Source organism: Anser cygnoides, chromosome 2 (assembly GCF_040182565.1).
Source record: "Anser cygnoides isolate HZ-2024a breed goose chromosome 2, Taihu_goose_T2T_genome, whole genome shotgun sequence".
NCBI lineage: Eukaryota > Metazoa > Chordata > Aves > Anseriformes > Anatidae > Anser > Anser cygnoides.
In genome coordinates this window covers 24,658,545-24,676,630 of record NC_089874.1, presented here as the reverse complement: position 1 = coordinate 24,676,630, position 18,086 = coordinate 24,658,545, and the positions used below count along the sequence as shown (strand labels likewise).

General features: G+C 45.4%; 1 protein-coding gene across 1 annotated transcript; it reads right to left on the bottom strand.

Annotated features, from left to right (window-relative positions):
• Nucleotides 1-13,034: 13,034 nt before the first annotated feature.
• On the bottom strand, nucleotides 13,035-17,655 carry FZD1 (frizzled class receptor 1). The gene is made up of 2 exons (XM_048077531.2): nucleotides 15,590-17,655; nucleotides 13,035-15,235 (listed from the first exon to the last, which is right to left on the bottom strand). Exon 1 carries the CDS (start codon nucleotides 17,520-17,522, stop codon nucleotides 15,759-15,761), a length of 1,764 nt encoding a protein of 587 aa, XP_047933488.1. The 5' UTR covers nucleotides 17,523-17,655; the 3' UTR covers nucleotides 13,035-15,235; nucleotides 15,590-15,758.
• Nucleotides 17,656-18,086: the final 431 nt, after the last annotated feature.

Sequence of the window (18,086 nt, the reverse complement as noted above, 5' to 3'; positions counted from 1 at the left end):
TATTTTGGAATACCAAAAACACCACCACCACAGCCACACCACCACCACTGCCCATGCTCCAGCCTGGCACGGGGACAGCAGGATGGCCGTGGGCTCACGGCACGGCTCCAACCCGATGCAGCACCAGGCCACGCCAGCTGCCTGTGGAAGACGACAAACCCAGGACAGGCACGCAGCGATCTTTCCGTGCAGCATCCACAGTGGCCGCGCTTTTATAATAAATGAAATTGTGGAAGGAAAATGAAAAACCTTGCCTGGAGAAAAAGGAGGCAAGCTGTGAAGATGTTGAGTAAAAGAGTCCCTTTTGTGCACAAACGGGGGAGGTTGTTTTTCCAAGGGCACGGGACGCTTTTACATGATCAGGGCTATAGAAACTGCAAAAGAAATTGTATAGTGTGTTCTTTAATCAAATGCCTATGACAGCTGAATTAAAACATTATTTAATGGAGTTTGCTCTGAGATTTGAAGTTTGTTTCTCTTTGTTCCGCAGCCCAGGAGACCACTCTTTCTTTATGTCTCCCTGATGTATGAAATCACTGCAGTGTCCCTCACACTGCTTCAGGAATAACGAAGGCTGGAAAAATACTTTTCTCAGGTAATAAACTCATAGCTGGCCTGATTTTTTTTCCCTTTTATAATGAATATGCAGCTGAACAGTCAGTCTCCTTATTCAGCAATGACCAGTGCACAGTTCTGACCAAAACCCTGTTGTTGAAGCTGATTTTGAAAGGTGTCTGTTCAGAAGAAAGTAAACGCCAAAGAAACTCTCTCCTGTGAGTTTTATGCTATTGCACAATAACACACACAGCTTCTAGGCTTTGACTGAAAAATAAGTCTTGAAAGATAACTATTGAAAAATACTTACGTTACAGACTTTAAGGGGACTTTTCACACAATGTTAGCTGCTTACTTACATGGTTGCACAGAGATCTGAGGACAAAGTATTAGTAATAATTATTGTTCTCTAAAAACATGCAAAAACGTTCAGGAAAGGTTGGGCTTGGTGTTCAAATGCTGCATAATTTAAAATATTGATTATTCTATGGTACGATTACAAAAAAAAAGAAAGAAAGAAAGAAACAAAAAAACACTTCCCAGCAAAGCTTTGAGAAGTATTAACTAGCTCTAGAAAGGTACCAGGATGGGTTTCATAGTTATAGAAATTTATTGTATATCCACATGGATTTTTTCATCCCCAAGAACCTCAAAAGGCTTATAAACCAGGACTGAATTTTATCTCATGGTTATAGGAAACATGCAGTTTCTGTTTTCAAAGCCCCATTCCAGCTTATAGGAGATGTCTGCTTGAACTAAGGTCGTCCACTTTTTCTGCAATGCATGGGCTGATGTATTGTGTGCAGGTCCAGCACAGTCCTCTCCCACCCTCTGGCCTGATCTTCCTTACCGTGTATTACTATCTACATGTTTCCTCCTTAGCTAATGGAATAAAGGAAACCTGATCAAATTTCAAAGGCTGAAATACTTACCATACAAATAAAAGAGTAAAATGAAATCTGATTGTGGTAGACCCAGATTTTATTCAGAGATGCTACTGGTATTGGTTTTAGAAATCAGTGAGACTAAAAAAAAAATAAAAATATTGTCAAATAAAATCTTACAGTGAAATTAAAAATTTCTGCTGAAATTGGAAAATAAGTTATTATTGTGTAGTAACACCGTTTTGAAAACAATGCCATATAACCTTTAATTACTTCAGTTTAAATGTATTTATTTATGGCACTCACCGCTGACCTATTCTTATCTTACGATCTTTTTATAGGCAACTGTTCTTTCACAGTAGCCCTTCTTCTGTGGATAGAGAGACTTGTACTTTTATTATAACTAAAGTGCAGGTATAGCTTTGTCAAGACAAAGTAATTACATCAAACACAGACCTGATCTAGTCTAATAATGACAAAGCTACACAGCTGAAATGCATGCTCCTCTCCTCCTGGGAAATCTAAAACCCACAGAGGTGTTGCTTCAGGTAAATACATCTTAGAGGCTTTCTGGTTTCGTTGCTCACTGATGTATTTGTCATTACCAGAAGAGGATGTCATGGGACAGAATTTAAAGTTTTTTGGAGAGCAGGCGACATAGAGCTGGCCTTAATTTGTGTTTTTTTTTCTCTAAAGTTACTTGGCATTGTGGATCTCTAAATAAATATCAAGTGATTCACAATCAAACAGGCAAGCAAGAAATGACAAGTGTTTTGACAGTGCTCAAAATACTTTGAGGTATTTTTAGCATATTTCTGAGTCGTATTAGCTTAACCTGTAATAGAATATAAATGAGCCCATATGGCAGAGATGTAATTATGTTCCATGTGAGAAATCCCTGTGGTAGATTTGGGGAAAAAAACTCACCACATGTGCCTTCTGGAGGGCACGATTTACACATGATTACCTACTCATTTGCATCGAGAAGAATATGAAGTAACACAATGCTAACAACACTGTAATGAAAAGGGCAAGCAAAGACTCCAGATCCCTGGGGGTGCTGATCCCTCTGACTGACATCCAGTTAGGAGCAGGGAATTCTTCCCTTTAGGGAGTACATTTTATGAAGCGATCTTTGATTATGTGGGCACAGTAATCACGAGTCTTAATTATTATTACTGTGAGAGAATGGGCTACAAATCTCCAGGGAACGTCTCTGTCACAGATACTTTGCCGGCGATTGCTGAAAATGAGTGTTTTCCCAAGGATCATTTTCATTCCAACCTGATATTTAGCTGAAGTTTCTTTGACTACTAGTCATGAAACATTAAATATAGATTAGAGGCAGAGAGATGTTGAAAGTTAAAATTCACCGGAGGTGCACACCCGTGCACTTGAGAGACAGCCCCAAATGTTGTCCAGATGTTGTAGCAACAAGGCTGAGGGTTCCCAAGCTGCAGCACAGCCACAACAGAAGAGAAAGTGGATGTTTAGCATTCCACCGGCCTTCTGTTTAGTTTACTTGTAGTGTATTAATTTAGCAGAAAGTCCTAACAGCCTGTTAGCGGTAGATGTTACCAAGTGTACACTACCCTGAAAGAATGAAGAAATTCTTTTATAGCAATAAAGGGAGTAATTCAAAGCATGTAATTGATTTTCCACATTTTCAAACTGTGATAAGACTAAGCTTTAGCAACAGAAACATATGTTTGCAGTTTTGTCAATGTTCCTCAATGAATAATAATAAAAAAAAAAATAGGACCTATAACTTATTGGTTAGATTGTTAACATGCATTGGGCATTTCAGTGGCTATTAAAGCACTTGCCAAAATAATATCATCTTCTCAACAGACTCAGAGGTGGTAGGGATTGTTTTATGCCACAGGACATGTTTTCGTGATTATCTAAACTAGCTCTTTTCGCAGGGGAACGTGACAGAAGAACATCACGGCTTTCTTAATGAGCTAATGTCACATTTATATGCCATCCTCCCTTACCTCCTCCATCCTTTTCACTCCAGAGTGGCTTCACGACACAGCTCCTGTCTTTGCTTACCCCTGCAGCATCCTAGCCCACCTGCTGAGCGGTGCGGTGTCTGATGGCCATGCTGCCGCCCTCAGTCTTCACTCCAGGTGTTAAGGTCCACTCTGAAGCTCCTGATGAACCTCCCTGATAACGTCCACCAGAAGAACTCAGAGCAGAAGCATTTGAGTAATTTCCAAATGTCAAGCAGTGCACTGCAGGACAGCAGCAGAAGGCTCAGGTGAACCCCTGCAGCTGTCATTTCAGATAGAGCTGAAGTCCAGAAGGAACATTTAGATTTATTTAACCTGGCCTTTTGCCTCAAACAAGCCTCAGAATTGTATCAGGAATACCTGCATCAAATATAATAATTTGATGATGTGTAAGAACTTTTTTTTTTTTTTTTTTTTTTATCGTTTGGAAAGATAGACTCTGAATTTAAAGTCAAGTAACAGAGTTTCCAGCAAAACCTTTCAATGTTTCTCTCATTCAGCAGTTTTATTGTTAAAAATACATGCTTGCTTACATATTAACCATGCCAACATTTATCAGTAGAGTTCAGAAAGGTATTTGTGTTCTCCTGACACCAGAAAGAAGACAGTGCAGAGTGCTATGGCCAAACTACCAAGCCCCAGGCACTTGTCATGATGTTTCAGCAAGAGGTCACTTTCCTGTCCTTACAGGAAACTTTACAACTTCAGTCTTCTTCCCATCTTGCATTGTGAGAAACCTCAGATGCTTAGTAGCTCCTTTGTGGGAAGGAAAAAAAAAAAAAAAAAAAAAAGACAGCCTCAGAACTACCTTATTTATCAGAACAAGCAAGGAAGGTATGGTAAATTTGAGTCCTGAGTCCTATTCCTGATCTCTTGGCCTTGGAGCTAACATTTGAACACAGCTTTTAAGTCCTGCTAGGCATGCTAATCCCCAACGTGCAGGCTCAGATTCCCCTTATATTTCAACAAATACTCATGGAGACCAGCAAAGGCTGAGATGGCAACACTCATTGGGACCCACCAGAGAGCTGCAAAGCTTCCAGTGGCTGATGTAGTTACAGTGGAGAAGGAAACAGAGGGTCATGTCACCACATGTCATTTGCCCCGACTCTCGTGATAGAAGATTTGCCAAAGCAAGAAGGAAACAGCTTGGAGGGATGCCTCCCCCCGTTTGCAGCATGGGGGTAAGAAAACCATCTTTTGGCATGGTGAGGAGTTGGCAAGGCTGACTGAGAATCAAACAGGGCAAGGGGGAAAAACCCTCAAAGACTGGAAGCGAGCTGGTTCACGTTTACTCCCTCAGGACAGCACAGAGCATCCCCCACAGAGGATGCCTTCACGGGTTTTAAACCAGGTAAGCAGGCTTCAGGTAATAGGAAATGGGGATACAAGACCCTTTAGACTGAAGTCTATAGGCTTGAGTTTGGCAGATTAATTTGAAGGATTCAAGTTTGTCACCATCTCATGACCATTTGGTGCCAGGTAGCAGTGGATGATGCTCTTGTGTGACTCCCTCATGGACAAACACAGCGGAGATCAGCATCTGAACCAAGGCACGTCCCTGGAGGTGGAGGAAAGGGGACTGTGGAAGCCAGGGGTCCCCTCTGGGCCTCCATGGGCAGGGATGGTTCTTCTGGAACCATGGTGGGCAATGAGTTTGTGGAGCCAGAAGCTGGAGCTTCCAGCACAGAGAGGGGTTTTAAAACACATGAAGTATGGAGAATGGCTGAGTGACGTGCTTGCTGCCCCCTTTCCCCACAGGAACTGGTATTTGTAGAGTCACAAGGCTTTTCTTCTACAAAACAATAAAACTAAAAAGGCAAAATGCCAGTGAATTCATTCTGCTGTTTAATCTGACAGCCTGGAAGAAACAGAAAAACAAACAAAATCCCCAATGGTTGCTCCATCCCATCCCTCCTCCATACGTGCCTCCTCCCTTTCAAAAGCTATGCACAGAGAAAACACAAAAGGAATGCTGCTGACTTCCCCAGGGTTTAGAGAGCTGTTTGCAGTGACCACTGCAGGCACTGTTGTTTGTGTGGATGTTTTAACAGAGGCAGAACATAACTGCTCAGCTCCAGGTTCCGGCAGGTTGTGAGGCCTTTGCCAGTAGGTGTGCGAAGTGCAAAGGACACTATAGACTGTGCAAGGCTCCCTACACAGGGACAATGGGAATGGAGGGGGCTCTGGTCTCTCTCTATATAACCAAACACTTGATAAGCTCTGCTCTTGCTGGTTTCTACTTTCGGTTTGCACTTAAGAACTCCAAATAAACAGAGCCTTCATGCAAGAACCCTCTTCAACAGAAAAATTTATTTTGCTGCTTTCTAGCCTCTTTTGTTGTTGTTGTTGTTTTGCTGTAGTTTAGAATATAATTTAAAAAAAAAAAAAGAGAAAAAAGGGAAGAGATACAGGAACTGCATGTGCTTCACTGCAAATGCTGCTGATGTAATTCTCTTTGAAGTGAAGAGCACAACTCCTTTGGAAGTTAATAAGAACAGGATCAGGCCCTCCACACTGAACTTGCACTGAAAGCAGATAAGATCTCGAATCACTCAGAGCCAAGCATGTTATTTGTGCAGCATAGGCAGGCTGAGTCAATCTCTGAATATTTTTAATGGGTGTCAACGTGAAGTGTTAATTCCACAAGTTATGTTGTTTTGCAGTTTGCCTGTGCCTGCTCTCCAGGCTGCCTCTGTGGATGGTACACATCCCCTTACTGCCTGTGAAGAAAAGCTATTTCCAGAACTGCTGCAATAAAAAAAAAACAGTTCTGAGAAAATATAAAATGGATTTTTTACAAAGAATTGGAAAAACAAATGATGGTAGAAATACCTGCTAGACATTCATGTTAGCAGCATGCATACAAGTAAAAGTAGCCCCATTTCAAATAGGTATGACTACTTCTTTTAAAAGACCCCAAAATCAAAACAAGCATTTTGCAACTGATCATTTTTGAGAAACTAATCTTGTTCTCCTTTTTTTGACAAAACAGAGGAGAGAGGTACTGAAGAGTCAAAGATCCTTAGATAATATCTGCCCCTGGATAGTACTGATATACTCCTAATAAACAGGATCAGAAAAACATTGAAAATATTTTTAAACCCGATGAACTGAGCTAAGCACTAAGAACGGCTTCTGAATGGGAAATTTTTATTTGTGCCTTTACCTTTTTTTGTCCGCAGGATCTCAAAGCAATTCCTAATGCGTCTTGAACCCAAGAAGAAATTATGGCCCTACTGAGGCCAACGGGAGACTTGCTATTGCCTTCTGCAGGATCAGGATTTACCTTTGCTGTAAAGGCATCTTAAGAAACACTGGGCCCAACTGCCCACTTCTATGGAAAAAGTCAGCTGGAAACATAGCAAAGCCTACCACACAATTTCCTTTTCACTCTCCCCTGAGGGGAGATTTTTAATCTCGGAGTGGAAAACAGGATCCAGGGAAAGCCAAAGGAAAGCCTGTGGTTGCCATCCAGAAGGAGCTCCCCGACCCGCCACAGCCGCAGCCCTGCGGCCCACCCCTGCCCTGGCCCGGGGCCTGCCCAGCACCCCGGGGCCAGGCTGAGGGGGAGGCCGGGCACCGGCGAGGGCGGAGGGGAGGCTGCTTGGCGTGAAGCAATCAGGAGGATTTTGTCTTGTCATGATTCAGGAACACACAGACAAAAGCTGTTCTTCTGCTGGCTCTGGGACATGTTGCTGGAGGAGCTCCCCATGGTTTCTGCAAGCTCTGATGAGCCGTTCCTTTTCCACCAGTTATGGTGGCTTGCAGATACCTTTGGCAGGGGAAGCACCAATCCTGCAGACGCATAGTTCCCAATTCATCCCAAACCTGGCCTGTGCAGATGACCATCTCCTGTTATAACCCCACCAGCGAGTGATCCCTCCTCCTCCTGCTTCCTTTACCTATCCTCACCCATGTGCTGCAGCCTCCTCCTTTCCCAGGCCCCCATTTCTGCCTCTCTCTCTCTCTTTACCCCTAGCACTGGGGGACAGGAGCCCTAGCACAATGCCAAGGTCTACCAGCTGATGTAACCATTGTCACATTTGGGCTTAGGACTCAAGCTTCACCCCGCAGGAGCTGCTAACCTTTGCCTTTACGTCAGGAAGCAAAGAAGGCACTCAGCCGCCATGTTACATCGATGCCAGTCACAGCTTGTGACTGGAATGGGACGGATCCCATACCCTTACCTTTGCGGCTGGGCACCATTTGTTTCTAATAATTTCACTAACACTGAAGTTAACCCCTTGAGCACGTTCCAAAATTTTCTTTCGCTTCTCTCTGAATTAGTAGATTATTATTTTTTAATTAAGAAGTAAATAAATAAGCTTTTTGACTTTTAACTGAGGGCTTCGTGCTAAGAAGTGACTAATTCCCCTCTGTGTTCACAGAAAATAAAAGTGAAGCTTTTACCATTACAGACAAAGAAGTACTGAAAAGTTAACAAGAGTCACAGTAAAATCTGACTTTGTGATGAGCTGTTTCTTCTGCAATTTTTTTCAGTTACGTAAATATTTTGAGAAGCCCACCTGGAGGTTTGTGGGTTTTTTTCCTTTTTCCTTTTTATTTCCTCTTAACATGCATTTGCACAGGAGTAGGCTATAAATGAAACACTCGTTTTCCTGAAGGCAATCATGAAGGTGTGATTGCACCCTTTTCTTCTCAATTTTATACAGAGCCAATTTATCATAATGCAGTCATATTTGAATTTGAACAAGTGGAAAATCCTTATTTGCTCACACTACACTTCCAGTATTAACTCAAGATCAGCTCCTTTTAGATAGTATTTGTGCTTGTACTTAACAGTAAAATGTCGTGAATAAAGAAACTGTTGAACAACTCCAGAGCAAGTTTCTTCTCTGTTTGGCCAGCAATGACTTTGTGATGAACGCTGCCTGGTCAGTCCTCAAGAATAAACCAGTAACTGAATGAGCTGGGTTCTGGCAGGGGTCAGGGCAATGCAACTTCCAGTGGAGTCTTCAGGGATGGCATGGGTGAGCGAGCAGCAGAAGAGGAGCCACAGAAGGCTGGCTAGGGATGTTGCAATGGAGTGTACTGCCGGGATCTTCCTTTGTCAACTGCAGGGATTGAGGGCAGCCAGGTAGCCTCCACCCCAGGTAGGTGGGGGAAAAACAAAACAAGAGAGCCAGCATGGAACCTGGTTAGCCAAGAAAATGTGCCAATTCAGCATGCCCCCGGTAGTGCCTTTGCCAGTAGGACACCCATGGAGTTCACAGAAGAAACAAACGTCACCTCTGAGGGAAGGTGGGTGCCCAAGTGCCCAGGATGGAGCAGCAGGCATTTTATCGATGGTAAGCAACCTGCCAGGGAGGTCTGACATGCTCTTGTCTTTCTAAAACAGACTGTCAACTGCTGTGGCTACCAGGCTATCCCCCATTTCTGTAGTACTTTAGGCATGGTAGTGGTCAAACAAGTTACCAGTGAGAACGCAATAGTAATTAACATGAAGAAGGCAACACGACAAGTCACACAGCACTGATGAGTCATTGTCAGTCTCAAATACAGTAATGTGACCAACACTGAGTCACAGAATGTAAAACTGCCATAAAAGATCTGAATTATACAGACAAGTATGCAACAAAACAGCATAAAGACATCCCACCTCAGGGACACAGGGCCGCTTTTATTTTTCTTGTAATCTTTGTCATCAAAATGTCCCATGATAAATGACTGTTTAAAATCGTGCTGCATTAAGTAGCTAATATTAGCAAAGTTCTACTAGAAGTAGACTAAAATACTGTTCCCCTTCACCCAAAGGGATTCTGGTGATATCACAACACAAACAATTTAATTTGATGTGATGCACTACTGAACTGTGGCAGCCTTACATGTTAGCCAACAACATCACCTTATTAGACGTTGCAGACCATTGATAATGAAATTATCCCAAAGTCAGTTAATTGCAGAGAAAAGTCCATCTCTTCTGTGTATGTTTGAAGAAGTTTTTTCTAAGATAGTCCATCAGAAGCCCACCGTGGTAGCTGATGCAACCCTCCCAACATAGCAAGTTTACGTTGTAGTTTAACAGTTACCATGAACGTCCCACTTACGTGCAGTCACATCACGTCCCATATTACAAGCACGGCTACGAAGCCTTGGGATATGGGGAGAAGGTAAGGCTTGTGGGGTCTCCCAACTGCAGCATTTCATGTGACATCGATGACTGAACGCGGGTCTTCATTAAGTGCTGTCTGACTAGAAGATTAGAGTTTATTTATTCAACCTCAAGATAAGCAACTTAATGCTGCTGATTTGAATGCAAACAAGGGCAAGACCTCATGCATGGAAGACTCTCTGATGTGGTTACACTGGAAGTTTAGACTAAACACAAGTTGAGATCTGAAACACAGTTGTCAAGGCCTACAAAATCAGGATGTTTTCTTAAAATATTTAAATTTTTTGAAGTGTTTTCTACAACTAAACTGTCAAAGTGGTATTGCTTTTATCTGCAAGTTGTTGCACATGCATATATTGTTTATTAAGGCCTATTTTGCTAATTCACTGAAATCTCTCTCATGACAGTAACAGTATTTGCATCTCCATTCAGTGTTCATATAAGGAGTTATTACTGACCTCAAATGACTAAGTAAATGCAATTAAGCCTTTCTTTCTGTAGGGCATAGTATTATCTAGTCTGCTTTAATAGAGTCATTGGGCTACTCTCAAATCAATATGGGGCCTCAAATGTTTGTGATGTGTTCAGGACCCAATCCTTGTGTGCTTAGTTTGTCCTTACATAGTTATTTCACATCTTAAAGTGTTTGGAGACTTCTAAAAACCGAACTGTGCAAAGCAAAGCCTCGGCCTAAGCCACCAAGCCTTACTTACTAAACCCACTCTAACCTATTTTTAAAATTATGGTACTACTATTTCAAAACTGATCAGGAACTTCAGAACAAAGCCTTTCCCTGGTGACACTTCTGTGCTGTAAACACACAGGCAAGGGGCTCAATCTAAAGCAAGAAAAGCAATATTCCCTCTCTCCATATGAATGTGAATCATTGCCTAAGCCTTCCAACTCAGCCTGTGGACTACAGCAAGAGATTTACAAGTGCAACTATGTGTGAAACTCCCACAGCTATGGACCAGAGAATGACCCTCACTCCTAACGGGACCATGCAGCAGAAGGACTTGGATTTTGAATCAACTTTTGCATTCAGAATCCATATTATCTATTCGCTCTACATTTGCATAATATGCAGAACAACAGTGATTTGGTTCGACAAATGCAAACAATAATTAATAAAAAAATAACAGAAAGTAGGAAGGAGGCATTTATATTTAGGGTTGATTTTACACAGTATTGCCACATAGTCCTGTGGTGCTATCACTGCAAACTTCTATCAAATGTACTGCAATTCCAGTGTTTGAGCACTAGAGGGTCAATTCGTGATGAAAACGGAGCCTTACCTCAGTTTCCTTACTTTTACAGGTAAGCAATTTAACCTCATATCACCTATTCAGCTGTCATGAGAAGTTCTGCTTCCAGCTGAAGCTTTCTGATGCCATGCGGTACTGGGATGGACAAGTTGATACACAAATGCAAACTTTTTTTTGCAAAAGTTCTATCGATAATTGTAAGGTACCCATGTCACACCAAAACCATGACAGCTTTCCCTGTTCAGCTGCTGAGTGCACACCTTTCAAAACGATCATCAGGTTGGCTTGGAAGTTGTCTCTTGTGACTGGGAGGGACAAAAGACTGATAAGGTATTAGCCTGTAGCCCGTTTTCAAAAATACTCATCCTATGCATTTACAGAAGCCTCTTTCCATATCTTTGAATACAAAAATTGCAACTACCATCCATTTGAATGAAAGAAATCCTCAGCACCACCTGTAATTGCACTTGTGTCCAACAAGAATTACTGAGATGGCAGCAGAAAGGTGGGCACCATCCATAGGGCAGAATTTAGGCCCTGCAGACTGCAGCCTTTCCATTCAGTTGGGGGAGGGGGGAGGGAGGAAGAAGCAACGTTACAAAAAATACATGCATAGACTAGAAATTTGGGGCATTACAAAATGAACTAACCAGAAATCCTTCCTCTTCCCAATAGGATTTGTTATGGAAACAGCATATAATTTCATTCCAATACCACAAATTTGCCACTACATTAAAGAGCATTAGTGTTACTGAAGGATGAACAGTAAATCAGCATCCCCAGTTCTCCAGGCTATAGCTCTCTTCGGTGGAATAGATAGAGTAACTTGGTAATTCCCACTGCCTCCTCATTTCAGGCTATGAATATATCCTGTGAGGGACAGCAAAGTTGTTGACTAAGGAATGCCTTAACAAGTACTTCTAAACCAAGATACTTTGCAACACCAGTTTTTGTTCTTACATTATCCATCTCATCAACGACAAGAGGAGAACTGGGCAACACTGCTTCTTTTTAGACAGTGATACTGTCTCAAGAAAACATCGTACATCAGTTATACAGATGGTGCTGTAAAAAATCCTATCTGAATTCCCCAGAGCAGTGGATAAATTTGGTTTTAGAGAGAGGTAAAACATCAGAGATCACTGCAACATACCCATGCAAAGGACACCTCTGTACCTTATTAGTAAAAAGTCTCAAATACCATTATGTGTTGAGAAAGAAAAGCATAAGAAAGTAGGGAAGTCTCTCAGATGGCACCACCGCATTCAGTAATGACTGTAAGCTTTGCAAATTACTGCATTGTGAAAGTTCACAAAAATTAGCAAACAACAAAAAAGCAAGGCTTTGCTCTGTTATGAGTCGAGCCATTTAAATGATTATACTGTGCTCTCTAGTGTATTTACCAAAATAACCAAAACTTAGCATTGAATTCAGCTCTGCAATCTACGGAAAAATTCCTAAACTTTGAAGAGGGCCCATATTTGTTGTAAACTCTGAACTACAAATATTAGCAACAATTTACTTCATAAATAAACTACAATTCCATTACAGATCTTTCAAAAGTATTTTTTTAAATTGGTCCTCCCATCCCTACCACAAATGCAAAGTCTCTATTACAATTAAATGTGTTCTCCCATGCATAAAGAAATCACATACATTCAGCTGCAAGAAGACAGATCAGTCAGAATGGCTTAAATGTAATTATACATTGACCAAAAAGAATTCCATTGCAAATGAAACTGAATGGCTTGTAGTTCAGGTTATTAGCTGAATGCTGACCAGTACAATTTTAAATGCTAAAATATTGAAGAAGAAAAAAAAAATACTTGTGAAAAATGTGGAAAACATCTGAGAAAGCAGGAACTACGTTTATGTAAAACAAATTAAAAAATAATGAAAAAAAATTCCATCCTCTTGTCTCACGTCATTGGAGCAGATTTTTTTAAGCTTCCCTTACTTCTCTACAGCTGTTTATGCATCACAATTTGAAAAAGGTAAACGTGCCAAAAGTCATTTACATCTTTCTCTAGCTCTACAGATTGAAATGCTGTATCAGCTTATAACACTGGAAATCAGAAATCAAGTGTCATAATTAGCCAGTCTTTCCTCAGAAAACCATGCTTACAGAATGGCACTTGGAACAATGAATATTAAAAAAAAAAAAAAGTGTTGCACTGAAACATTTAAGAATGTGTTTAGTTTTCACAAAGCTGAAATCCTTCCATGAACATATCATTTAACTCTGGATTAACCAAGCAGTTCAAATTCAGGAAAACAAAACTATTTTACTCATTAAAATATTCTGACAATATTGCAACATAATCTCAGTGTCATTTTTGAGCAGTGAGAAAATCTTTTTTTTATTATTTTAGCAGGAAAGGGAGAAGAAAGGCTAAGTTTAGCGGACCCTTTTCTTTAACAACAACATCAAAAAAAAACAACTGGTGTGCTTCTTTCTTCTCCGGCCATATAGCAGATCTCTTCTTGGATTTCACACCACCAACCATACCCTGTCAGAGATCTTGAACAGTTTACATTACTTCTTTTGAAGGATTAATCCAGACCAGCCCAGAGATAAAAACCAAAATGCACAATGAATTCCTACACTGAATTCCAGCTTGTTACTGTGAACTCAACATAAGAAAAGAAAAAAGGAATCCCACACATCTTGTAGTATACACACTGCTTTCACACAGTATTTGAGTTAGTCAGAGGAATACGTAAAAGGACAAGATAGTTTTGTACAAAACCTCAATTTATTTCAGAGAAATTAAAAATATGGTATTTAATATATATAAATTTCTATTCCTCTATAAATATAGATGATCTTGTGATAATGAACAGAAATAAATGCATACCAAATTCAAATAATTTTGCATTTCAGGGTATGGTAGCCATAGATAATGTTTATGAACCTAAATACAGGCATTTGTAATATAAAAAGTTTAAAACAATACAATCAGGAGAGAAGCATTCTGCTGGTTTTCATACAGAGGACTAAATATTCAAATGCATCTGTTGAAAGTTACATTTCATTTTTAACCTTTTTTTTTTCTTTTGTAACAAGAAGCACAATCCCACACACCCAGGAGAATACAAGGCAGTAGATATACTGCACACATGATACCAAATCTTTGTAGTACGTGATGTTATTACTGCACTCAAAAAAAAAAAAAAAAGACAGCAGAGGCTCTTTAAGGACTAACATCCCACCAGAGTGCTTAGACATTCTGGTTTTCTGTTTTCCCTTCCTTTGTTTTTACTACTGAAAAAAATCATCACACCCTCATAATGTGTAATGAATTAAATGTCAATGAATTAAAATTCAGGGGAATGGCAATGGCTTAAATGCTTCCAAAATGAAGAGAGAGCTTATGGATTTAATTAAAAAAAAAATCTGAATGCTGCATTTTATTCTGATGCTCTCTTTACTGAGCTCATATTTCCTGATCCTGTTTGCACTGAACCCTCTGCTAACCTCAGTAAACACCAGCAGGGCAGCAAGGCGTTCCAGGTAGCTCTCCCTCAACATTTTCGTTACCAGAAGAATGTGAACATGCACAAGCTGCCCCATGATGACAGCAGGAGCTGCAACTGACTCCCGGGTTCAGATTTGCAGTTAGGCTTTAGTTTTTTCCTCCAAGGACTACGCACCTCCTGACGGACAAGGCCAATAATCTCATTTCTACAGGAGAACCCAGAGCGGACACCTCTCGGTTTTATGACCGAAAAAAAGTTCATTAGGTGGGTTTAAAAAAATTATATTTTTTTTCTTTTTTTTTTAAAAAAGGAAGTTTGTTGTATCTACGTCCCCATTCACCTCTGAAGCCATCCGACATGCTACAGGTGCAGACAGTGTTAGACCTCAACTCCTGGCCAAAGCAAAACAAAACCTGCCAACTCTTTTTCAACTATGTGGTGCATTTAAATAAATTTAAAAAACGAGAAAGGGCAGCCAGCAGCCAGCCCCCCTTGTACAGGGCACCGCGGCGATGCTCTCCTCTGAAAAAAGGCCGGACACACCTTCGGGCAGGACGGGCCATTGTTTTCCCCCCCCTCCAAAAGAAGGGCCTGGCTCGGGCGCGCAGGGCTTGGCTTCGCTGGGGACGGCCGAGGCATGGCGAAGCGCGGTCCCGCAGCGTGGCCATGTCCCCGCGGCGTGGCCGGGTGGCTGTCCTGGCTGCCCTGTCCCCACCGTGGGGCAGGGAGGCCGTCAGGAAGCGGCGCTCCTCCCCAACCCCACCTCCACCTCCACATACCTCTGGCAGGCTGGGAGCAGCACCCAGCCCGTGTCGGGAGGCGCCCTAGGCAGTCACAGCCGCCTCAGTCCAGGCCCTGCTGTTCATGCAACTGAAACTCCAAGCAAAGCCATTACAAAACCTGTGGGGGGGAGAAGAAAGGGGGTTGTTTTGGTTTCTTTTGCCGGTAATTTTTTCCCCATCCTGCCCTATAAAATAAAAATCCAATGCCTTTTTTTTTTCTTCTTTTTAAAAAAAGGGGAGGGCGAGGAAGCAAAATCTGCAAACGGGTTAAAAATGTCCTAAATAATTAAAAAAGTGAGACTTTTTGTAATTTAAATACAAATATACTTACAAAATCTTACAGAGGCTATTTACATCCCTCTCCCCCAACCTTACAGTACGTTCAGTTCCTACAGGAGACAGCGAGAGAGAGGAGAGAGGAGAGAAGGAGAAAAAAAACCCCAAGTCTGTCCCAAGCGCAGGAGTTTCCCACCTGACTTTTTCCTCTGCTCCCCGTCGCCTGCAGGACAACAAGCAGTCTGCAAAGTTTGAAGTTTGCCGGGGCTGGATAAGCGCGAGCGTGCAGCCGGTACCGGGGCACGGCGGGTGCTCTGCGGGCAGAGCCCGGGTCCTCCGCCCGCCCGGCCCCCCGGCCGGGGGTCTCAGACGGTGGTCTCGCCCTGCTTGCTGTTGGTGAGCCTGGTGTAGAACTTCCTCCAGGAGTTCAGCGTTTTCCCCGACCAGATCCAGAAGCCCGAGGTGATGCCCACGATTAAGGTCATGAGATACTTGATCATGAAGACGGTGAAGTCAGGGCTCATGGGTGGGTGATGGCTGCTGTGGTTATTAGGACAGGGGATGGCATAGCTCTTACAGCTCTGCGTGACCCAGCTCCTTTCCCACTGTTCCCTAAAAGCTTGCTCGTAAAAATAGCAGGCAATGACGATGGTGGCCGGCACCGTGTAGAGGACGCTGAAGATGCCTATCCTCACCATGAGCTTCTCCAGCTTTTCCGTCTTGGTGCCATCGTGCTTCATGATGGTCCGGATCCTGAAGAGGGACACAAAGCCAGCCAGCAGGAAGGAGGTGCCGATGAACAGGTAGACGAACAGGGGGGCCAGCACGAAGCCCCGCAGCGCGTCCACGTTGTTGATGCCCACAAAGCAGACGCCGCTGAGCACGTCCCCGTCCACCTGCCCCAGGGCCAGGATGGTGATGGTCTTGATGGCCGGCACGGCCCAGGCGGCCAGGTGGAAGTACTGGGAGTTGGCCTCGATGGCCTCGTGGCCCCACTTCATGCCGGCGGCCAGGAACCAGGTGAGGGAGAGGATGACCCACCAGATGGAGCTGGCCATGCCGAAGAAGTAGAGCATCATGAAGAGGATGGTGCAGCCCTCCCGCTTTGTGCCCTGCGCCACGGTCCGGGAGCCGTCCTCAGCGAAGCGCTCGTTGCAGACCACCCTCTCCTCCAGCAGGAAGCCGGCGATGTAGGCCACGGCCACGGCCGTGTAGCATCCCGAGAGGAAGATGATGGGCCGCTCGGGGTAGCTGAACCGCTTCATGTCCACCAGGTAGGTGAGCACGGTGAAGAGGGTGGAGGCGCAGCAGAGCACCGACCAGATGCCGATCCAGGTGCGGGAGAAGCGCAGCTCCTCGGGCCCGAAGTACATGAGCCCGTAGAGGCGGCCGGGCTCGCAGGGCGCCCCGCAGTCCTTCTCGCCCAGGAAGCGGTAGTTCAGGTAAGAGGGCACCTTCAGCGCCCGCGGGCAGGAGAAGCGCCCACGGGGCTCGCCGGGCCCCGAGCCCCCGGCCCCGCCGCCGGCACCCCCGCGCTGGGGGTTGCTGGTCCAGCTCTCGGGGTGCAAGGCGGGCGTCGGGGTGCCGCGCTCGGAGGCGTTCTGCCCCACGCACAGCTCGCCGGCCCCGTGCACCGGGAACTTCTCGCAGCGCAGCGTGTCGGGCCACTGGAAGCCGAACTTGTTCATGAGGGCCTCGCAGCCCTGGCGGGCGCGCTCGCAAAGGGAGCGGCAGGGCGGCAGGGCCTGCTCCAGCACGGTGCAGACGGGCGCGTACATGGAGCAGAGGAAGAACTTGAGCTCGGCCGAGCACTGCACCTTGACCAGCGGGTAGAACTGGTGCACCTCCAGCCCCGCGTCCTCCTGGTTGGTGTGGCCCAGCAGGTTGGGCATGATGGTCTGGTTGTAGGCGATGTCGGTGCACAGCGGGATGGAGATGGGCTGGCAGTACCCGTGGTCCGGGATGGAGATGCCCCGCTCGCCGTTGTACTGCGGCGCGGGCGGCTGCCCCCCGGCCGGCAGCGCCGCCGCCCACAGCAGCAGCAGCGGCAGCAGCGGCACCGGCAGCAGCCGCCGGCACCGGCCGCCGCCAACTTCCCCGCCGCCCGCCGGCCCGCGCCGCTCGGCCATGCTCAGTCGCTGCCGGGCTCCCTCCGCCGCCGCCGCGCCGCTCCTCCGGGCCCCGAGCTGCGGCTCATGAAGGGAGCGGCGGGCAGGGACGGGGCAGCCCCGGCCGCCACTCGCGCTGCTGCTGCTGCTGCTGCTGCTCTGCCGCTGCCGCCCGCCCCGGCAGGCAGCGCCCGCCGCCCTCCCTCCGTGCCTGCCTCCCTCCCGCCGCCACCGCCTCCTAGCGCCGCCGCCGCCGCCGCCGCCCGACCATTTGTGCCGGCCCCCCGAGCCCGCGCGCCCTCCGACCGGTTTCCAGGCGCCCCGCAGTCTGCCTGCCCCGCCGGGGAGGGGCCTTGAAACCGACGCCGAAGTTTCCTGCGCAAGGGACCGGCTCCAGCGCCGCGCCCGGGGGCGGGCGCAAGGCGGCCGCGGGGCTGCCCCGCGCCGCGCACAAAGGCGGCGGGGCGGGACGGGGCGGGACGGGGCTGAGGGGGGGCCGGGCAGGGCCGCCCCGCGTCGAGCCCCCGCAGGGGGGAGACGAGCTCGGAGGGGTTGCGGGGGACAGGGGGGGTCCCGGGGAGCGCG

Excerpts from the sequence above, each read along its gene's own strand:
- FZD1 (XM_048077531.2), bottom strand. The coding sequence starts at position 17,522 with ATGGCCGAGCGGCGCGGGCCGGCGGGCGGCGGGGAAGTTGGCGGCGGC.